Source organism: Hyaena hyaena, unplaced genomic scaffold (assembly GCF_003009895.1).
Source record: "Hyaena hyaena isolate Hyena2069 unplaced genomic scaffold, ASM300989v1 scaffold_927, whole genome shotgun sequence".
NCBI lineage: Eukaryota > Metazoa > Chordata > Mammalia > Carnivora > Hyaenidae > Hyaena > Hyaena hyaena.
This window is the reverse complement of record NW_024081558.1, coordinates 506,973-530,861: the sequence shown is the minus strand read 5'-3', so window position 1 is coordinate 530,861 and position 23,889 is coordinate 506,973. Positions and strand designations below refer to the sequence as shown.

The window sequence follows — 23,889 nt, the reverse complement described above, 5'->3', positions numbered from 1 at the left end:
TTTTTTTTATTTTCTCCTCACCACAAAGTTACACACTTTGGCCCTCAGTGAGTTGATGAGAATTTCTGTGGACCAGCAGAGAGATCGCAACAGTATCTGTAACATTGTTTCTATGGATTCTTTAAAAAGTCCACAATCAACTGGGGTGCCTGGATGGCTTAGTTGGTTGAGCGCCTGACTTCTGCTCAGGTCATGATCTCATAGTGCTCTCTCTCTAAAAAAGAAATAAAATATTAAAATAAAAAGTTCAATCAACTGTACAAGGGGTGTTAGAAAACAGCCTATCTGTAAGAGGAGGGACATTATCCACTTAACTGATTCACTCAAATAGCCTATTCTGTTGATTATTGCTCTGAGAAACCATGTTTAGTTCATTTGAAAATAGGTTTATGGAGCCAAGGAGTCATAAAGTTCTGACAATAATAGCGAGCAGTGACTCAATATAAACATAAGGTTTATTTACTCACATTTATAAACAACAAAAACTCCATTAATACTAAAAATTCCCCAATTTTTAAGATTAAAAACTAAGATGACTTTTAAGATGATATGGAATGATTTTTCTTTTCAGATAATATGCAACTTTGTTAGCATTCCTCCTTTTCTTAACCAAACACAATTTCACCCAGACTTCTAAAAGGCTAGAGAGACACCAACCAGCAGGGCAGTGTGGTAAACGGGATGGTTCAGACAAGACTTACCTTTCTGTGACCTTCTTAAAAATCAGAATCACATGGATCTTGCACTATTGATGGTATTTGTATGCTTGATTTAACATAGCACACAACACTCTCTTTTTAACTAGTTTTCTATAAATATTAAAATATCAAATATTTTTTCCAAAAGTTCTCACAGTATACACATCAGATTTTGATACTATTCAAGAGAAAAATTAAACTAAGCTACCAAACCTGATTTAGGCAAAATAAATAAAAATAATAAAAAATTTTCAATGAAATGTAGAAATATTTTAATTTACATATCATACTACAATGAATCAATATGGAGTCAAAGTCCACAATTACACATCCATAAAAATTCCATACATCATCCTCAGAATAATCAGTTTCTATACAAAGATTTACAGATGTCCAATGCATGTAGTTTTTCCTCAGTGTGCTACAGAGTTTAGAGGTTCTGCTCGAATATTCCCCAAATCAAGCGCAGAATCTGTCTCTTCATCAATTTCTCCAATGACTGCACTGTAGTTATTTAAGGAGAAAAAAAAAACAGTTAAAATAATCTCATTTCTAAATAAAACTGAAAGGACACAGTAAAAACTACTTAAGGTGAAAAGCAAATACAATTTTCATGAGGTAGTGAATTGCAATTTAAGTCACAAAACTCAAGAAGCAATTTAAAGGCAACATTATTGCAGGAACCAATATTAAAAGACGGATTGTATACAGTGTGATTGGATCATGGGTCTTTAAAAGAAAAAGACATATATCAGATACATATGGTACAAAACTCCAAAACTGGGGCACCTAGGTGATTCAGTCAGTTAAGAATCCGATTAGGCTCAGGTCATGATTTCATGGCTTGTTTTGTGAATTCAAGCCCCACATCAGGCTCCGTGCTGACAGCTCTCCCTCTCTCTCTGCCCCTTACCCACTTGTGCTCTCTCTCTCGCAAAATTAAACAAACATTAAAAGAAAAAAGAAAGTAAAGTTCTTCACATCCAAAGATACTAGTAGCAACCAGTACTCAGGTATCTTAACAAATAACTTTTTATATGATTGGCTAAGGTTAAAGCCAGCAAAACTTTTCTCGATTCAACACCACCATAACATCTATAACATTATTTTCATTAATACCCAGCTGAACATCAAGCCATGGCTCTCCAGCTGGGTACGGCTGTTGTTATATTCAGACCACATGTGACTTTCTTAAGATAATTTATGGATGAAGTATTCCCTCATCTTCTATATCCTATTTGCCTTCCAAAATAATGTTTACACATTATTACTGCATCTTTTGCTGCCTTCCACATGTTTTAATTCTATACTCACTAGAAATGGATTCAATAATTTTATAGCCTCTATAACTACACTGTCTAATACAATAGCTACTAGCCACATGAGACTATTAAAAGTAATTAAACTAAATTTAAAATTCAATTCCCGTTACACTAGTTTTCAAGTACTCAACAGCCACACCTGGTTACACCTTACTACAGTGGACAACGCAGACCTACATTTCCATCACTGCCACAAGTTCTACTGGACAGTATTGCTTTATCTGTTGTAGATTTTCTTAAATTGCTACCTTTAAAGTATATTTTCTCAAACTGTCATATCAGTATGTTGTAAATTAACTGAGGCTACAGCATAAACATGGGGCATCTTAGGTGATTATACTAATTATACTAAATTAGTATACCAATTATACTAAAAAATTTAAAGAAAAAAGTAATGGATAAGTACTTATTCATAGATTCAACTGTTATAGAGCATGAATTATTTAAAATTATTCATGCAAGAGGTTTCAAAGGCATTTTCAAACCCTGCCTTGGGCCCTAGAAGTATATTTATGTTCCTCTAAAATTAACGTTATTTTGGAAGAGCATTTTAACTATCAGAAATATGACCAATCTCAGTAGATAAAAACCCCTTCTCCATACAGCAAGGCAGTACACCTATAGTAGATTTGACCTGCCTTAAAAAGAAGACCTATGTTACTTACACATTGTCACCTCTTACGATGTACAGCCCTAGCACCACCTGTTCTACTCCCTGTGAAGAACTGAATACTCGTTCATGGCTTTCATCCAAAATCAAATTAATGGTCTGGTCAAAACCTTTCAGTGTTCCCTGTAAAGAAAATGAAAAATATTCTGTTTACCTGAATGTATACATTAAATGACACAAAAATTTTAGTTCCAGGGACACTAATGGAAGTACTGATTTTAAACATAAGTCCACTGAAAATAGAATACCTCTTTATAACAAACATTACCTAGCGGCACAAAACTTACCTTTTGGTTTTTTAAGAGGAAAAACCACACCACCCATCTAACTAGTGTGCAGAGTCGTTCAGAATTACAAAGGACACCCATGAACCAGTGTAAGGAAGCAGCCTAAAAGCCCAGGTAGTGTAGCAGCTAACATTAGACACAGACTACTACAAATAAAATCTAAGAGAAAACTATACAAATATACAAAAAGAGGAAGTCTATACATACCAGCCATAGCTGGTCACGCAACAGTATCACTTCATTCTATGCACTAGTAGGAAGCTCTGTGCTAAACACACTGCACTCATTATCTCAAATAATTTTCATCCTTTGAGGAAATACGTTATTCTCACTTGAGAGAAGAAACACTGAGGCATAGAGAGGTTAAGTCCTCTCGCAAGGTTTCCTGAGTAGAAAGTAGCATTGCTAGGAGTTGAACCACAAAAGTCTAGCTTCAGGGCCACACCACTGAACTACTTACTATATTATACTACTACGAATAGGCAAATATAATTTACCATTCTTCCGAGATTCAAATCAGTTCCATAAATATACTCAAACTTCAACTGGTGGTGACAGCTAACATTTAATGAGTACTTACTATCTGTCAGTGTTCTACAGGCCTCACATCTATTTATTTAATCTTCCCCAAACCCGGTAAGGTAGCTACAAATAGGAGTGTAATTAGTAGAACCAGAACTTGAAAGAAATATTCAGAGAAAATTTTATGGAAGAATCCTGGTTTTGAGTAAAGGAAGACAACACAATAACTCAGATGCTTTTTAAGTTTCTGAAGAAATGTCAACTTATATTAGTTTTAGTTGGTTAGTTCTCTCAAGCTCACTATTAAACTGTTTCATGTTTTGAAAATCAAAATATGTAAAATCAGAATATAAAAGGAGAAAATGATAACCTAGAATTTGGAAGAGAAAGAAAATCTGGACTATTTATAAACTAATTAATATGTAGCTTTTACCACACAGACATAGCCTCTTGACTTCATTTTACATGTAAGTATTCTATCAAGTGAGCCAGGTGTCAAAAAAAAATACAAAATTACTGAACTTCAGTATTCAAAATGCTCTTTTAACAAAGCTGTCCTTTTTTCTTTAAATTTTTTAGTGTTCATTTTTGAGAAAGAGAAAGAGTCAGAGAGTGAGCAGCAGGGTAGACAGAGAGAGAGGGAGACAAAGAATCAGAAACAGGCTCCAGGCTCTGAGATGTCAGCACAGAGCCCGATGTGGGGACTTGAGCCCACGAGCTGAGAGATCACGGACTCAGCCAGAATTAAGCTGGGTGGTTTAACCAACTGAGGCACCCAGGTACCCCTAACTTTCCTTCTTCTATAAAATCAAAATATTTCTCAAACATATCTATCCTAGTAACAAAAATAGGAAAATTTAAATGAGGGTTTTTTTTTTTTTTTTACAAAATAAAAAAACTATTTGCAAGTATTTAATAGCAATAGATTTCTTGAAGTGTTAAGATGAGATAAAAATGTTTCAAACTGTTCTTACTGACAAAATACAATGAAGTGCCTAAAAAACAAAAAGACTTCTCTTTGGAAGCAAGACAGGGGTGCCTGGGTGGCTCAGTTGATTAAGCATCTTGACGCTGGGTTTCAGCTCAGGTCATGTTGTGTTTCATGAATTTCAGCCCTACATCAGGCTGTGTGCTGACAGCGTGGAGCCCACTTGGGATTCTCTCTCCTATCTCTGCCCCTCCCCTACTCACACTGTCTCTGACTCTCTCAAAATAAATACATAAACTTAAAAAAAATTTTTTTAAAGAAGGAAATAAGGCACTGGCCTTAGCTTTAGAGTCAAGTTGAATTTATTTACTTATTTTTTTAGAGTCAAGTTGAATTTAAATCTCAGTTTGGTTTTGCCACTTATTATCCAAGTGACTCTGGGAAAGTGACTCACTTTTTCTGAACTTGGTTCCTAACTGAGAATTCAAGGATACTTCTTCAGAGTTGGATTGAAGATTAAGTGATATAACAGATGTAAAGTGCCTGGTACATGATATGCCTCTAAATAACTGGCTAAGTTTAACACTTTGGCAAGTCACTTAGGGACTCACTTGGAAAAATCACAAGGATGAAAAAGAAAGCAAAGACACAATTGCAAAATGAAAAAATAAGCAATTAAATTATATGAATTACATAGTTAGAAAACAGAAAGTTTAGCAGCTTTAAAACTTTTTTTAAGGGGCATCTGGGTGGCTTAGTCGGTTAAGCGTCCAACTTTCGCTTAGGTCATGATCTCGCGGTTCGTGGTTCGAGCCCCGTGTCGGGCTCTGTGCTGACTGCCAGCTCAGAGCCTGGAGCCAATTTCAGAGTCTGTATCTCCCTCTCTCTCTGACCCTCCCCTGCTCATGCTGTCTCTCTCTCTCCCTCCTAGAAATAAATAAAAAATATTAAAAAAAAACAACAAAACAAAAAACTTTTTTTAAACCAACAATGTATGATTTATAAGTGAAGAAATAATTAAGTAGCCAAAAATCATGAGATAAATTCCTCAGATCAAGGAACAGAACAAGGAGAGAATCCAAGAATTTTCTGGAATTAAAAAGGAGATACTGTGATAAAAGTTCAAATGAAATAAAAGAGTCAATTATAATTTGCCCTACAAAAACGAGAGGTCATACAACCTACAGATACTAAAAACATATTAACAACTATACAAGCCTTAAATGTTCATTAGTCTATATATGTAGTATCTAAATCATAAAGAAGTTTCTAAGAAGCATATGCAAATTTCAAAAAACCCCACCTATGATTCATGTCGTGGATGTCAGAGCATTGCATGGGGGAAGGAAATAAAAAATGTTAGAGGAAGATAAATATAAAATACACAGATATCTTAAGACTAGACTAGAAGCTCTCTGAGGACAGAATCTTTTATTCATCCTGGCTCCTAGAAGCTTTGTATATAAATTACTCCCAGTGTTTATTAATGAAGAAAATATGGATCAGCAGGTATTTACGATAAAGAGTTGAATCATAACAAAACTGCAATGCAGGTGTACTGTGGTGCTTAGGCATTAGAGATCGGAAGTTTGACGTAAAACTTTACAACCAAGAAGCTTACAAGGAGAGAATGAATATGCTAAACACTTACCACAATCATTCTCCCATCAGAAGTAATAACTGCAACAGTTCCTGATAACTGAATTAAGGAAAGCATTCTCAAGGAATGAAAATAAAAATGTTAGAATCTGGTAAGGAAATGGTTTGAATTACTAGGAAAAAGTTGGACAGAATTAGGATACAACTATTCAACACAGCTACTACATTCACAATATAACTTTAAAGATCTAAATTCCTCAATTAAATTACACAACCTAAACATGGAAAAAAGAATCCCTTTCTGTTTGTGATCAGTTGCTTCCCATCTCAAAACAGCTGAAAAGTTTGGTACTCCTTTTTACTGGGGAATGTTGCCAGTTGGACTTTGAGCAAGACGTTTCCCCCTTTACTCAACCTGTTCCTCGATCTCTAAAAGGAAAACTGAATTAGTGCTAAATTAACCAATGCTGACTGTTTTCAAACGCATTAAGACACTTTCTTCTAGGACTTGGCCTCTGGAATTCAAAAAAGAAGCTATAATCAATGTCACAAGGTGCCAGTGGGCTTGCGTTATTAAGTATTTAGTATTTCACTTTTGTCCAAATTTGTACAGGAGAGCAATGTAGTGTTTCTGTCCTGAGATTTTAAAATGGTAACACCTATATAGGGTACATTAAGCCTTCCCATGGAGTTTTAGAAGTTATTTGCCCTTCGTGACAACAAGCGTTATTTTCACTCTACCAACAAAGTTGAGACTTCAAGTGGTAAAGGGCCAGAAACTCAATCTGTGCACCATCTTTAAAGTTTCAGGTATCTTTGAACAATGAGCAAAGACAATGAAATAAAACAAATTCAAGGATTTACCTCCTCGCCAAACGTGAACGTATAGGCCCTAGGGAAGTAGCATGGAGGTACAGATGGCTGATTACTACTATACAGACAGGGATTTCTAGAGACAGTTTGGAATATTTCGGGCATTTTAGATTAAATTTAGGAGGCGCCCTGATCCCCATGAATAGTGGGCTCCAGCCCTGGGATCGGGATTGGCGGGTCTCAAGTCCTTAAGCCCCTCACCCGCAGCCCAGGCCGCGCAGTGGCCCGACATCCCAACCGCCCGCCGATCCCGACTCCCGATCTCTCCAGCACCAGCCGTCCCGGTGCGAACGCGGGCTTCGCCATGGCCCCGGCTGATGGCTGCAGGAGCCGGCCCGAGGATACGGTTGATGTAGTTCTCCAAGGCGGACGTCATGATGCTCTGCCCGGCCGCTCTGAACAAAACAGCAGCCGAGGCTACAAGCGGAGCTAAAAAGGCCCGCCAGCGACCGGCAACGGCTCCCGCCGAGTGGCGGAAGCAAATATCGCGAGAATTGCGGCTCCGCGGGATGAGAGAGGGTCGGAAATTTAAAGAAACCGGCCAACCACACTTGAGAGGCAAAGAGGCGATGAGTTAGTGCGCCTGCGCAGTGTGTTTCCGCTGTTTTTCCGGTCGGCGAGCTCAGGAGCCAAAAATGACAAAAGCGAGCTGCAGGCGGAAGAGAGGAAGAAACCACTTGAAGGTGGGGTAGGAGGGAGACGGTGGGAGAGCGAATCTTCTAGAGAAAGCGGTGTGGCAGAAGTCACTGGGGGAGAATGTTCAGAGAAGACAGGGAAGGCGGGAGAAAACGAACTTGTTTTCATCGCAAGTAGAGAGATGAACGTGTTCTCGTTTGAAATGTAAATGCGGGGAAGTGGAAAGATCCCTAGTTTTCTGCCACAGGGGCCGAAAATTAGCCTTTTAGAAGCTCAGGGGCCCAGGACAAAGTTGTGCACGTTGTGACCGTATAGTATACATCTCTGGAGAACACTACAGTAAAAAGCATGTTCGCGCATTCCACATTTCCCTCTAAAAGTGCTCCAGCGTGAAGGCGTTGTTACTCATTTATTTAAGAAACTGAATACAAACACAAAGATTTGTGAGCCTCCGAAAACTGCCTCGCTTTTACCACGCCACAAGGTCTTTCTGTCCTCGGGGTGAAATTAGCAAATATAAGGCAGACCAGCCACTGCCTGCGAAAGAACGGACTCAGGAAGAGGCTTCCAGATAAGCACCAGACTAGATTTTAGACGTGGCTCTGCTAACGAGTTCTGCTTGTGTCCTTGCATAGGTAACCCCAACTTACCTGGGTCTCAGTTTGCTTATGTCCTGACACAGGTATTATTTTGGGTATCACCATATATTACTAGAAAACGTCAATCCGATTTTACTGTAACTTACAACTTGAAGTTAGAAAACTATATACAAAATACTGACGAGAGCTGTTTTTAGAAAATTTCTTCATGGTTTTAGTTAGGCTTGTGATTTCTTAACTGAAGTATTGTGGGTTTGAAATCACTTGCATTTTCATCCTTTTTCTTCTGAGAAGTGAAGCATGTTTTCATTACAGCATACTCACAAAATTACCTACAGATCACTCCCAAATGGTTAATATTTTATATACTGAAAGGTACTCTCACCTGTTTGATACTCCATATAGTCAGGAATTAGGTGATGAGTGTCCCGTTATTTTTAGGGGGAAAATGAAAGTATCTTCCATCCATGAAAACATGAAGATATTTTGCGATTTGCAAATGTTAGACATTGAAATAAAAAACAGTGCTGATTAATGATAAATGAGATATTGTTAGTAAGGAGTTTAAAAAAATAATGTCCTATATTTTTAAAGTGAATAATCCATGTAAGTTTTTCCTCTAGAGTGCTTATGTTTGAAAATATTTCTTAGCATTATATAGTAACATTTTTTATCATAAATACATTACAACTTTATGACCCTGTGTGGTTTCCAGGAAATTTTATGCCAGATAAATAGCAGATGTATAGTGTTTATGTAGCACCACAAAATCCCTTTGGTTTGAATTTTTTTTAACACAGGTCCTTTTTTTTTTAATGTTTATTTTGAGAGACAGAAAAAGATAGAGCATGAGTGGGAAGGGACAGAGAAAGAGGGAGACACAGAATCTGAAGCAGGCTCCAGGCTCTGAGCTGTCAGCACAGAGCCCTATGCAGGGCTCAAACTCAGCAGGGCTCAAAGTCACAGACTATGAGATCATGACCTGAGGCAAAGTCGGATTCTTAACTGACTGAGCCACCCAGGTGCCCCTACACAAGTCTTAAAACTGCTGTATTTTCTGTAATCCCTAAGGGTCACAAATTCTCAGAGAGAGAGCCTATGGATAAAGAAAAGCCCAGTTAGTAAGACAAAAAAAAAAAATATTTGGATGACCTTGGGATTATATGGACAGAGAGTTCAGCGCCTCATAAAGGAAAATTATGTTCCATCAGGGGAAAAGGATAAATATAAACATCTGACAACTGAAAAAACAAGGTGTACAATGAGACCTTTAGTTTTAATCAAAACCTCTCAAAGTGCTACACATTTAAATGACACTCTATTACTGTTAAAAAGAGTCAACCAAAGTATGCTGGAATAGATACTGATTTTATTCCATTAGTCCTGAAGGAGAAAACTAAATTTTGCTTTCATATTTAGTTCATTTAAGACTAGCCTAGGGTCGCCTGAGTGGCTCAGTCAGTTAATCAACCGACTCATGATTTAGGCTCAGGTCATGATCTCATGATCTCATGCTTCATGAGCGTGAGCCCTGCACCACTGATGGTGCAGAGCCTGCTTGGGATTCTCTGTCTCCCTCTCTCTCTCTGCTCCTCTCCCACTCATATTCTCCCTCTCTCTCTCTCTCTCAAAAATAAATAAACATTAAAAAAAAGACTAGCCTAAAATTTTTATATCTCCCAGCCCAATCATGAGCCTCCCCCTCATTAGTAATCCAGTCACCTATATCCAGAACAACAGATAAGATTAATCAAGAATAGGACAGAGAAGAGAAAGGAGAATCCCTACACATCTGACATGCTGGGAGTTAGTTTTTTGTTAGTAGAAATCAATGTGTATAAAATGAGTCTCTCTGGAAACACTGCTCAGGATGATCTTAATGATCATCCCGATTCTCAGGACATAACTCATTTCCCTTTGTATTCTGTATTCTTTTGTTAATCTGAAGAATCAGACTCCTACTAGGATCTGACTGAATTTGCACTTTCCTGTGAACGGCCCAAGGAAAATATTGCTTTTAACCTAATATGATATGAACTTCTGTTTACTTTTTTTTTCTTATTGATTTACATTCTTGAGTTCCAAAAGTGTCAACCAATTAGCAGTATATATTGAATAGATCGTTCTAGGGTTTTCCAAGACAAAAAAGGACATAAATCATGTTCTCTCCTTACAAGTAAATTACTGAATAGGAACAGAGCTTTAATTATAAACCTGAAATACTTAGTACATGGAAAAACAATAAATATTCCAAATTATAAAGAAAGATAATTGATGTTGAAGTATTAGTTCATTTAACACTATAAACTACAAAGTGTTCTTTTAAGGTATTAAGACAGGCATTATAAACTCCCATTCGTTAAGGGATGCGGGAGAAATCACATACAACTGACTTGTTTAGGATCAAGATTAAGAACACTGAGCTAGGAACTAGTCTGTCTAGATTTGGATACTGTGGGGAGGGGATCCAAACCAAGTGGATTGCATAAACTTAACTCAGTTTCCCCAAGTGTAACATTGAGAAAATGTTAGTACTTACCTCATCAGATTTTGGGGGAACTAAAAATAATTCTTGTAAAGCTTTTCATAAAATAAGCACTTATTATATGTTAGTTATTATTACTCAAAGGCCTATATCACAGGTAACCTTTCTCTCAGTCCTGAAGCTTGTTCACTGCCCTTTTTTCTAATTGGCCAAATTGAAGGGTTACACATTTTAAGTGCTTGAGGAAGAGGAAGAGGGATATGTATTAGAATCTTGGAAGGTCTTATGAAAAGCATAAGACTTAAACTGGGGCTTGAGAAAAAGTACAAATGCACTTTAGGAAAATGAATCTGACCTTATTTATTTAGTGGTGGTAGGAACTAAGGATAAGAAGGCTAACAAGAATCCAGGTGTGAATTTCTGATTTATAGTAGTAGGAATGGTAAAGCAGAAGAAATATCATTCAAAGATAATGGTTAAGAAAGGCAGTGGGGCAGGGGTACCTGGGGGGCTCAGTCAGTTAAGCATCCGACTTTGGCTCAGGGCATGATCTTGTGGTCTGTGAGTTCGAGCCCCCTGTCAGGCTCTGTGCTGACAGCTCAGAGCCTGGAGCCTGCTTCATATTTTGTGTCTCTCTCTCCCTTTGCCACTCTCCCGTTGACTCTGTCTCTCTCTCAAAAATAAATAAACTTAAAAAAAAAGCAGCATATCGTGGACTGCACTGTGATAGTGGTTGGTGAATTGGAAAGATGGCAAGCATAGGGAGACCCAGGAAAAGACAGGACTGGTATTAAAGTAGATGGGCCCAGTCTGTAAAACTGTGAACATGTAACACTTGTTGCTTACCAGCTAGTAGTGAAGCTACAGAACTTACTGGTTACATTTAAAATGACATTCACTTTACCTTAAAGGTCCAGTGGAGAACCAGTCTATCTCAGGAGGTTCACTGTTTGCCTTTATAAAGGATAATGTACATTAACAAAATACTTCTGTATACTTTTATGCATTCTTTACATTATTTTTATTTTGAAAACCCAAATAGTAATGAAACATTTTAGCTACAGTGTGCTATGTATATTCCTGTAAATACTATATTTAAAAAATAATAGCTCACTTGGAGCGCCTGGGTGGCTCAGTCCATTACATGTCTGACTTCTGCTCAGGTAATGATCTCATGATTCATGAGTTTGAGCCCCTCGTTGGGGTCTGTGCTGACAGCTCAAAGCCTGGAGCCCGCTTCAGATTCTGTGTCTCCCTCCCTCCCTCTCTTTCTCTCTGCCCTTCCCCTGCTCACATGTGCTCTCTTACAAAAGTAAATAAACATTTAAAAAATTTTTTTAAAAACTCTCTCTTACTGTACCAGCTTAAGGAAAAAATAGAAATGGAAGGGACTACTCATCAGAACTACTGATGAGTAATAGTTCCCTGACTTTGCTCTCACTGAAATCACCTGGGGATCTTTGAAAACTGATGCCCTGGTCCCACCCCCAGCCATTCCGAATTAAACGGTTTGAAGGGAGAGGCTGGGGATCCAGCCTCCCCCCAAAACTCCTCAGGTAACTGCAACATGAAACACAGTTTGCGAACTACTGAACTGCAGCATTAACGGGGACAATTCCTAACAAAGAAAAGCTGTCATTACTTATTTTCCTTTTAAAAAGAGTTGAAGGTAGCTTGAAAAATGAGTTTATGGAAGAATTGACACTGCTGAGTGATTGGAACAAGAGCAGAGGACCATTATCATGTGAGGTTGCAGGCGGAGAAGCAGTCGCAGACTTTGTACAAAATGTAGCGATGCCAGAGACTGGTAGCTCTGATTAATTGTCCTCTGTGGCTTTTGCACAAAGATCTGAGAGAACTGCAAACTAAGCACAATCAAAATGGAGACCAGGGCTGAGCTAAGCCAAAGGAAGAATGGGGTGCCACACAATGAAAGAAGTCATTTGTGTACTGTCTTCCTCCAGGCCTGGCGTGATCATGGTGGAGTCAGCTGCGTACTTTGCGTTCAGCTGTTGTTTCTTGGTAGCATAAGACATAAAGTGCTAGAAAAAGTTAAGTATGAACTAACCCGCCTTCCATGTTATTATAATATTTTCTCCTATTTAATAATCGCGTGAGCTGATTTGTATTATACAGAACGGCTTTCTAGCACAACAGACTGTTATTCTACTCAGAACATGGGCTTTAAATATGGTTAATCTGACCCTGTTTACTTCTCCTCTTCTGTGGTTCACCCTCCGATTTAGCAGCAGGTAGCTTTTTGGATAGGAAGGTCTACAGCCCCTGACTCTGTCCTAAGAGGATGTTTGAATTTGTACAGTGGGTGGCTTTATTTAAATAGCAAGTAAAGAGGAGGATTAATCCAAATGGAGCACCCATACCTGAGCTGTTCAGTATCTTTTTTTTTTTTTTTTTGGTATAAATTACCATCTATGTGTTCTCACTATCACAAAGCAAGTTAAGAAACACTCTTTTAAGCTGAATGCATTTACTTACAGTTTAACTTGCTGGTATCTAAAGCTTAGTGTCTTTAGTGGCTTGGATTGCATTTTAGGTAAAATTTTATTGTCTCTTTCATTGGGATTTAGCATGACAGAATTAAAAAATCGTATTGAAGGCAAACGTTACTTTGAGTTAGGTGTCTAGAATCTTTCACCTGAACTCATTCCTGAATGGTATAATCCACACTGAAGGAATAGATTGATTTAGATTTGTTGTGACATTATATTGCAAGAGAGATCAAATTTAGAGGCTCCTGGCTGGCTCAGTTTGTAGAGCATGCCACTCTTGATCTTGGGGTTGTGAGTTTGAGCTACATGTTGGGTGAACAGATTACTTAGAAATAAAATCTTAAAAAGGAAAGAGAGATCAAATTTGATATATTGGTATCCTTAGGGAAAAATACTGAAGTTAGGCTATGAGGGATGAATAATATCAGAAAGTACAAAAGATAAATGGAGTGGTAGAGTGGAGTATTTGAATTATATTGACAAAAATTGAGCATTGAGTAACCTCCGGTTACTTTTGGGAAGCAAATGCTGAAATTACATTAAAATATGTATTGGATAGGGGCACTTGGGTGGCTCAGTTAAGTATCCGACTTTGGTTTCAGCTCAGGTCATGACCTCCTTTCATGAATTTGAGCTGTGCCACCTGCTCTGTGCTGACAGCATGGAGCCTGCCTGGGATGCTCACTCTCTCTCTGTCTGCACTTCCCTTGCTTGTGTTCCCTCTCTTTCTCAAAAATAAATAAACATTAAAAAAAAGTATGTATTGGGTAGAGGCACGCCTGGGTGGCTCAGTCGGGTAAGCATCCAACTTTGACTCAGATCATGATCTCATGGTTTGTTGGTTCAAGCCCCGTGTTATGCTCTGTGCTAACAGCTCAGAGCCTGGAGCCTACTTCGGATTTTGCGTTTTCTTCTCTCTTTGCCCTCCCCCACTTGTACTCTGTCTGTCTCTCTGTCTTTATCTCTCAAAAATAAACATTAAAAAAATATTTTTAAATATGTTTTGCTGGGGCACCTGGGTGACTCAATCAGTTAAGCATCTGACTTCAGTTCAGGTCATGATACCTGGTTTGTAAGTCTGAGCCCCGTGTCAGGCTCTGTGCTAAAAGTGCAGAGCCTGGAGTCTGCTTCAGATTCTGTATCTCCCTGTCTGCCCCTCCCCCATTCATGTTCTGTCTCTCTCTTTCTCTCTCTCAAAAGTAAACAAACAGTAAAAAAAAATTTAATACAAAAAAGTGTAGAAAAAAATGAAACAAAATCAAAGCTTTCTTACTATTTTTGAAAAGTTCTCATTATTTTTATACCTAAGCTATATTACTCTTCCACCTCATCCCCACCTTTTTTTCAGAGCATGGATCTAGATTTTTTGAACTGGAAAGAAATTTAGGAATTTCCAAGTCCATGTTATCTCTTATGGACAAGGAAACAGTCCCAAAGAAGCTCAGTGACTCAGGGTTACATAGCAGGGCTTACAGAGAGCTTTCTAGATTCTAGGTCAGTATTGTGACAATAATTAGTAATTAGTTGTTTTACTCACCAGACAAGATTTGAGTCTGCACAATGGATTGTCAGCACATATCCATAAATATGTCATTGTCTGCCTTTGTATGTAGACTTTTTTAAACATCGAAAGGAACAGATATCCAAGAGTACTCAAAGGCAGTCTGACATTTTTGAGATACCAGTACCACTGGGAAGGCTGAGAAGGACAAATAGGATATTGTATTAGGCAGAATAATCCTCACTCCACCCCAAAGATGTCCACTTCCTAGTTCCTGGAATGTGTGATTATGTTATCTTGTATGACAAAAGAGTCTTCTCAGATGTGGGCAAGGTTCAGGACCTTGAGATGGGGAGAATATCCTGGATTATCCAGGTGGGCCCACTCTAATCACTCGAGCCCTTAAAAGTGGAACATCGAGGCAAGGGAGTGGGTCTGAGAGATGTATGTGAGGACTGGCTTCACTGCTCATGGTTTTGAAGTTGGAGAAAGGGGGCCGTGAACCAAGGAATGTGATCATCTTGAGCTGGGCACAGCCCTTAGTTTATATAGCCAGCAGGAAAACAGGGACCTTGGTCCCACAAAGGCAAGGAGCTAAAATCTTCCAGCAGGCCTGTTGGGAAGGAAATGGATTCTTCCTCAGAGCCTCCAATAAGGAGCACATTCTGCCAACACCTTGATTCAGTCCAGTCATCTCCATACCAGACTTCCGACCTGTAGAACTGTGAGATAATAGTTCTATTGTTTAAGCCACTAAGTTTGTGGTAATTGTTATATCAGCAATAGAAACTAAGGGAGATATGCAGTGTCTTAATTTATTATCTTCCTGGATTTTGACTAACCAAAGTTATTAGGAAAAATCAACTGTACTATATGTTAGAGATTTGGAACATATTTGATTTTGGAGAACTTATAAACAACTTAGCTACTCTGGTTCGTGACTATCTTTTTCTATGGTACAAAGTTCCTTTAAATTCTAAACTTCTCCCCAGAATTTCCTCCACAGTGGAATTAAGTAAAACATGAGTTTCTTCAACCCCAATTACTATTTACTCATGTGCGTATTTCTGACTCATCATATTGTCGTTATCGTAAGGTGGAGGGCAAGAAGTAGCTCATGCTCAGCCTTTACTGAAATCTTTTTTTTTTAAATATTTTTTTATTTATTTATAGGAGAGAGAGAGACAGCGTGAGCAGGGGAGGGTCAGAGAGAGAGGGAGTCACAGACAGAAACAGGCTCCAGGCTCCGAGCTGGCAGTCAGCACAGAGCCCAACGCGAGGCTCGAACCCGTGAACCGCGAGATCATGACCTAAGCGAAAGTCGGACGCTTAACCGACTAAGCCACCCAGGCGCCCCAACCTTTACTGAAATCTTAAGTCTTCTCAATCAGACACTCAGCTGTCTTCCCAGCCTCCATCTCTCTTGTGAACATGTTCCATGGTTTTAGTTTCTTTGGGTTTTGTCTTGCCCAAGGTCATTTTGTTAGTAAATCAGAGCCAGTTTTTGAACCTAGGCAGTCAGGCTCTACTGTACAACACTACAGTTTTAATGTTGTCCAAAGGAATGCCCAATAGAATGAAGAAATATGATATAAACAAAAGGTCATTTAAGGTTAATGGCTCAGATGTGGGCACTTGAGACTCTTCCTTCAAATTTTTGGCTAGGACACTTACAAAAAAATTAATCAACAATAAGTTCTTCTGCATTTATTATATATATTTTTCTATATTCATCTATTTCTATTCAACTCATCTGTATTGTTACTATGAAACTTTTCTAACAGTGGGTAGCAAGTTATAGCTCTCAGACCAAATGTTTCTGTAAATAAAGTTTTATTGGGACAGCCATACCTACTGATTTATATGTCTGTGGCTGTTCTTCAGGGACAATGGCAAAGTTGAGTGATCGTGAAAGACCATATAGCTCACAGAGTCAAAATATTTGTTCTCTATCTCTTTTGCAGAAAGTTTGCAGATCTCTGTCTGTAATGTCAACAAATGAGATTTCTAAAGTTTTTATATCAATATTACCTAATTGTCCTTTTACAAAGTTCACACACTTCCCAACAGGAAAATGAGATGATTCATCATCATCCTAACCAGTTGTAGGTATCCCCGTGATGCCCAGTTTGACCAACTTTAAGATATGATTCCTCCATTTTTCTGAATTTAATAATTTCTACCATGAATAACAAGAAACAAACAAAACTCAGATTAGACTTCAGAAATCTGTGTTTTTTCATCTTTTCACCCTTCCTTCCTATTGTTGGAGTTTCAGCAGAATTGCAGAAACATTTTCTGAGTCATTACCCCATGTGATAATAACGCATGTAATGGGATTTTTCTTGCATGAGAAATAGAAAATAATAGAAAATAAAGAATGATCTTTATTTTAACACATATATTAGAAACCAAATTAAAAACCACAGACATTGTAATGCAGTAGGTTAAAGGAAATTATCAGCAGAGAGGTTTTTTTTGGAAACCAAAAGTAGTAATTCAAATTAAACACAACTTTGCATTAGAGATATTAATCTTTGTGGGTTTTTTTTTTGTTTTGTTTTGGTTTGGTTTGGTTTTTTTGGCTATTCAACATCAGAAGGTGTTAGGTAGAGCTCAGTATAACAGGTACTTTTTCCCCCTTGGTCTTTGATTTGGCATAAGAGCCCGAGTCTCTGCTTATAATTACCTCACACTTTGAATCGGGACTTACAGAGAATTCACTCTTGAGATCACATCAGTTGCAGCAAGAACAAGTTCATAAAGGAGCCATACCACTGGTGCTACTGGGAGCATCAGCTTCAGTTTGTAATGTTTGCCAGTAGTGTCCACAGGACTCTAACTGACCCAGCTCTGCCGCAGCCTTAGGACACGCCGCACAGCTGTGTAATTTCCGAATCTTTTCCTCCAGCCTGTCTCACAATTATGTTGCTACTGAATATCCTTTAATAACCCTTTGCTGCTTAAATCAGCTTATGTTGATTTCTGGTTTCAAGCTGACAACTAAGAATTCTGACTTTTGAGGTGTTCTTGAAGTGTAATGTTAGCAGTGAGCTGCAGAGACCTTCAAACATTCTTTTACTTATTTCTACCTTTTTTAAAGGTTATTTATTTACTTTAGTAATCTTTACACTCAATGTGTGGGGCTCGAACCCACGACCCCAAGATCAAGAGTCACATGCTCCACCAACTGAGCCAGCCAGGTACCCTTCTACATTTTTTTAAACTAAAAAAAAATAATTTAACTAAAACCTGTTCATACAAGCTTACTTTAAAACTCTAAATTTTTGTATCATAAGTTTATTAATTACAAAGAATGTTATTTCTGCCACATAGTATTTTGTGTATGTGATTTAAATATTGTTTCTTAAATTTTTCTTTAAGTTTATTCATTTTGTGAGAGACAGAGAAACGGACAGAGCAGAGGAGGAGCAGAGAGAGAGAGAGAGAGAGAGAGAGAATCCTAAGCAGGTCCACACTGTTAGCATGGAGCTTGATGCGGGGCTCAAACCCACGAAATGCAAGATCATGACCTGAGCCAAAACCAAAAGTTGGTCGCTCAGCCAACTGAGCCACCTAGGCACCCCTAAATATATTTTCATTCAAACCTTGGTGCTGCAGATTTGACTTGTAAGTTTACAGCAAAATCCATTACCAGACCCATCAGCTGACTTTCTTTTCAATTTAAGTAAATATGTTGCCATGAATTCTGTGAGAACTGAACATCCCTGCATATCCTTTGTTGTTATGCTGTGGATCCTGGTCACTCTAGCTAGACCAATTTTATGTCACTTCTAGCTCAATTTCTAGATTCATAAGTGCATAATAACCATTTTCCAGTTCTCTCAAAATTATTTCAGTATGCTCCAGTGACTTTCAGTTGTTGATATGTGCATCACTGTGGTTGAGGGCTTTTGATGGAACCTTGTCTGTATGGTGGTAGGTTGGAAATGCTAGGAACTTAGCATTGTCAGTCCATGACTGACGAGGTGGGCTTATAATACCTCAGCACCTGCATCAAGTTGGGATAATTTGGTTGGTGTATCGCCTGGCATTCAATACAGTATCTGGATTAACAGTGCACCTTTCATAGCTGCCTTCCTTTTCTTTTCCACCCCCTTACTGGTCTTCCCTAAATAAACTACTTGCACTTGAATTCATGCCTCAGGATCTGCATTTGGGAACACCCAAACTGAGATCATAAATACTTCTTCCTTTCAAAGGAGTCTATATCTTACTTGAGCTTGAGAATAGCTGTAGCCTAACCATAGTCCTTGTCATCATCAGATTTCACCTGATTATCTTTTAGATGATGCAAAGGACAGGATTGGGCTTCTCTGCAGACCTCTTTAAATATCCCTAGATATGGGGGTACATCACTGAAAACTCAGGCTCAGTGATGTATTAAGAAATGAGTGCAGAAATCACTCAGTTATTTGAGTATGGCTTAGGAAAAATGTATGGTATTAGACTCTTGAGTTCGGAATATCCCTCCCTCATCAAGCCGGAAATGGGGGCGGGGGGGGGGAAGGTGGAGAATGAGCTGACGATTCACAGCTGCTCTGACTTGCTGATTCCTTCCTTGGGGAGAGTGATATTTCCAGAGTCTAGATGTGCCTCCTGATTGCCACTGTGGCTAATCTCTATCCTAATCTCATGTATATCCTTTGCTCCTCTTGCTTACTGGTTCAAAGGCAAACCAAAGTGAAAGCACCATTGAGGAGAGCCCAAGTGGCTCATTCAGTTGAGCAGCCAACTCTTGATTTCAGCTCAGGTCGTGGTCACAGGGCCAGGAGATTGAGCCCCTTATTGGTCTCTGTACTGATCGTGGAGCCTGCTTAAGATTCTCTCTCTGGCTGTCTGTCTCTCTCTGTCTCTCTATCTCTGTCTCAAAAATAAAAAAATAATTAAAAAAAATACCAAATTGAAAGCACCATTGAGTGAATCTGACTGGCCATAGGTAGAATGCCACCAATATGCCTGTGTATCTCCCAAACATTGGGCTCTTCAGGTAAACATTAGGCATATCTGAGCTCACCTTCCTCCTCAGCACCACGGTGAACTAGTTATGACATTGAGAAGCTTGAGCCAGACTTACAATTTGACAATTTAGGTGGTGGAGATGAAGGTTTGAGCTACCCATGCCTCTTTCCTGGAATAACTGGGTGTGAGATAGGGTTTGCAAAAGGCTCGTCAGGTTTTTGTTTCAACAGTGACAGTGATGAGACTTGCCTTGTTACATTCCTCGTCTGAGTCCTGAGATCTCTTTACAGACCTTTCCAATCAGAAGAATGTCTTAGGATGGAGTCTCCACAAGCAAAACTTGAAGCAAGGATTTATTTACATGTCATTGGTTTATTGAGGAAGTGTTCCTAAGAGGAATCTATAAGGAAGTGAGGGAAGCAGGAGAGGAGGCAGAGGAAACCCAAGCACAGGTACATTTGCAGGCCAGTTCTCACCAAAAGTGGTGTCAGTCTGACTCCGCTGGGAAATGTTGGTGTGTGAGTTGTCACTGTACAGTTTTATTCTCATCCTAGGAAAGGGACCTGGGCTTCTACAACTCCCTGTCTAGTCCTTAGGAAGGGCTGCCTGGAGTGGGGGCGGCAGACTTCCAGCTCACTGTAAGTGAAGGCAAAAACCAGCCAAGCCCAAGGGTAGGCAGTATTCTGGAAAGGAGTACAGGTCCTGACCTCTGGAAGTAAATGGTTTTGAAGCCAGTAGAGAGGTGCCCAGTAAGTATGAAAGCAATCCAGGTCAACTCCCTAAAGCTCCCACAGAAGAGCAAGGAAACTTTATTCATAGGACTCCTCATTAAGTCACATTTCATTGGTCAAAATGTGATGCATGTCCCTCCCTGAACCATTCAGTGCGGTCAGGTGCACTGACCTTAACCAACTGCTGAACTTAACCAACCTGGGGGTGTCCTCCCACCACATGGCTGCTTTGTACTGGGATGGGTGAGTTCTGTGATAGAAAATGTTTGGACAAAAGGAGAAATGAATCCTGAGGAAGCAGCCAACAAGTATCCTCTTTTCCCTAAAAGCTATTTGAAGCTAATCCAACAAAGCCCCAAAGCTCTAAGCAGCTCATAAATTCAGTTACATTGAGTTGAATCATATTCCCTGTGTATAATATCTATAGTATCTAAAATGATATTAATATGTCTTATTTTTTTTCCTTTTGCATTTGCTTGAAGTTTTTAATATAACCATGAACCTAAATTTGGAAATAAAGATTTAAACATGAGCATTTATAATTGCTGTCCCTTTGGTGAGAAGTCCCAAAAACCTTACAGCTCAGAATACATTTATCTTTTTCTAGGGACTCCTGGTCACAAAACTTCTGGACAGAAAGCATAACACAGGGCCTCTGCTAACTTTGGATAGAGAAGTTTTTCTGAGGCTTTTCCTTCTGTGTTGTCTGCACCTAATTAGCTCCCCTATACATTTTCAAATAGCCTCTGAAAATACACTCTTTGTACCTTTCCCTTAATTCCTTATTATTCTGTTTTCCTAAATAATTACTTTAAAACATTTTTGCAGTGCCTGGGTGGCTCAGTCAAGCGTCTCACTTCAGCTCGGGTCATGATCTTACAGTTTGTGGGTTCAAGCCCCACGTCGGGCTCTGGGCTGACAGCTCAGAGCCTGGAGCCTGCTTCGGATTCAGTATCTCCCTCTCTCTCTGCCCCTGCCCCGCTCATAGCTCTGTCTCTCTCTCAAAAAAAAAAATAAACTTAAAAAAAAAATTAATAAAAGATAATTACTTTAAAACATTTTTCCATGTCTTAAGGTGATAAACACATTGAATAGAATGAGCTGTGCAAAATTAGCATTTTGTTGTAGGTCCAAAAGAACTGTACCATTTTATGTCTGAGAAAATATTTTAAAACTTACCACCTATCTAGCAATAAATCATTTAATGATAGTCCTTTAAGTGTACCATTAGAACTCTTCTAAAATTTCATGAAAGACCTGCCAGATTATTTCCATGGAAATTGGTCTCATTTTAGAGATATTATCCTAAGGAGCATTACATACTTTTAAAAAAAACTTAGTCAATTGAGTAAGTTTAAAGGTCTAATTGGCATTATTCAATGATTCATGAATCAGGCGGCATCCCATCTAGCAAACAGAAGAGAGCTCTGAGTTATGTGAAATGGAAAGTTTTTATAGACAGGAAAGTAGGACCAGAAAGTCAAAAGAGTGTATTATTTCAGGTAGTTACCTTCCCTTAGGAGGAGGCCAGCAGGTCTTATCAGGCAGATTACCACCTCCCTAGTGCCAACCAGGAAACTCCAGACTGTTTGCAAATTCCACTCCTGGAAGAGGCTGTAACTGTAGTTAGGTATTACATTGTGGGGCTAGCAGGTGACTCCACTTTGGGCTTGTTGTTTCTTTTTAACAATATAAACAATTCATATTTGCTACAATTTTTTAAAAGGTTTTTTTTTTTTTTTTAATGTTGAACTAGCATTCATATCAGGGTCTGCTGAATCAGAACAGTGCTGATGTTATGCGTGGGCTGTATTAGACCTTACATAAGATACAAAACTATGTCCTGTTTTAATAGCTGTGACAGTAAGTGGGGGCATATATAGATGTACTAGTGAAACAAATTATTGAAGAATTTTTATTTTTTATTCTTTCATTACTGGTTATTTTTCCTTATGTCGAGTATAGCCTGGGTTGCTAATTAATGGTAATAATATAAAATATCTTTTGCAAATAAGTTTAGGTAATAATGGGAGTTTGAAGAAAAATAAAATAATGAAAGTATATGTCATTAGATGTTTTATATATATAATACATATATATTAGTATGTTCTCACGTGTAGTAACATTCATTGAAGGTGGTGTAAGTATGACTGAAACTTAGGGAGTTTCAACTTTCCCCTTCAGCATACACTAATGGACTTGTAAATGCAGATGAAATGTTATTTTCTTTTTGGTGGTGATTAATAAAAAGTGTAGTGCATTCAGTGCAAAGAAAAGCAGAATCAGTTTATGGAGATCTATCTCCTCCTGGGCAGAAAGGTATCAGCATTGTAAGGAATGGGATATGCAGCTTAGAAGCAGGATGTTTAGAAGTAAAGGTGCAGTAAAGGAAATTTGCCAGAGCAGGCTTCACCTAGAGAAAGAATGTTCTCTGAGGCTGGTGTAAGAAGCCACTTGACAAAGATGTTGCTATTGTCACCTGGAAGGTGGCTTTCATTACCCATTCCAGTAACTTACGTCCTTGTTCAGACTGATCTATCTAGATTGCTTAGCTTATAATAAGGAAAGTGGCTCAAACAGTAGTCTGCAGTGAGCTTTGTTAGGATGGATCAGCTTCTTAAGAAGCTAATTATATTCCCATTGATGAAATTAAGCTTCTAAATCTGAAAGGTTCAAGGCCAGCCTTGAACTAGACTGGGTGATTACATGAACATGTGTGCTCACTTTGTGAGGATCTGGGTGAGCTCCACATCTGGAAAATCCCTACATCTCAAGGCTTACCTGTTTAACTTTTTCAACTCTGCTGTTCATGCTACTTGTGATTTGAATCAAATTTTTAATGTTATTTTATGCCATATTAACATATGAGATAATTTGCAGATATTCTCTTAAGGAAAAAAGACTTACTTCTGTCTCTCATTTTTGAAAATGTAAGGACTCAGTGTTTTGCAAAAAATGTTGAGTTATTTGATTATCCACCTGCCTGAAATTGAAGCATCAGACACATTAAATATTTCTCATTCAAACTGCTGTATATCTTTCTCTTTCTTCATTGCCAAGTCTTTTGAATGAGCCATTTGCTCTCACTGCCTCCACTTCTTTGGTGCCAAGCCTCCTCTCTCCACCCCCCACCATCTGGCTCCCACCTCCATTATTCTGCTGAAACTCTGCAAGGTTTCTGACTGATAGAGCTGCTTAATCCTCATGTCACTTGACTTCTCTGCAGAGTTGGATGGTCTGTTTTATTTTATGCTTTGAAACATATCTCCTTTCCTTTCTGACGTCCAAGACCTACTGTCTCCTCTTAATTTTCCTCCTGACAGTGTATACTCCTTTCCCTCTTTCGGTGTATTTTACTGTAAGCTTTTTTTTTTTTTTTTTTTTTTTTATTTTTTTTTTTTTTTTTTTTTTTTTTTTTTTTTTTAGAGAGACTGAAACAGGCTCCAGGCTCTGAGCTGGCAGTCAGCACAGAGCCCGANCGCGGGGCTCGAACCCACGAACCGCGAGATCATGACCTAAGCGAAAGTCGGACGCTTAACCGACTA

General features: G+C 38.6%; 1 protein-coding gene across 1 annotated transcript; it reads right to left on the bottom strand.

The window, feature by feature from the left end:
- Nucleotides 1-946: 946 nt before the first annotated feature.
- On the bottom strand, nt 947-23,155 carry LSM8 (LSM8 homolog, U6 small nuclear RNA associated). The gene is made up of 5 exons (XM_039220941.1): nt 23,126-23,155; nt 7,245-7,449; nt 6,079-6,119; nt 2,686-2,813; nt 947-1,202 (listed from the first exon to the last, which is right to left on the bottom strand). The coding sequence occupies exons 1-5, from the start codon at nt 23,153-23,155 to the stop codon at nt 1,112-1,114; spliced, it is 495 nt and encodes a 164-aa protein (XP_039076872.1). The 3' UTR covers nt 947-1,111.
- Nucleotides 23,156-23,889: the final 734 nt, after the last annotated feature.

What these genes read in the sequence shown, in the direction of transcription:
- LSM8 (XM_039220941.1), bottom strand. Translation starts at nt 23,155, where the DNA reads ATGAACAGCAGAGTTGAAAAAGTTAAACAG. An exon ending in GAGTTGAAAAAGTTAAACAG is followed by an intron (nt 7,450 to 23,125) that starts GTAAGCCTTGAG and finishes TTGCCTCTCAAG; the next exon opens with TGTGGTTGGCCGGTTTCTTT. An exon ending in ATCGTAAGAGGTGACAATGT is followed by an intron (nt 1,203 to 2,685) that starts GTAAGTAACATA and finishes AAATAACTACAG; the next exon opens with TGCAGTCATTGGAGAAATTG.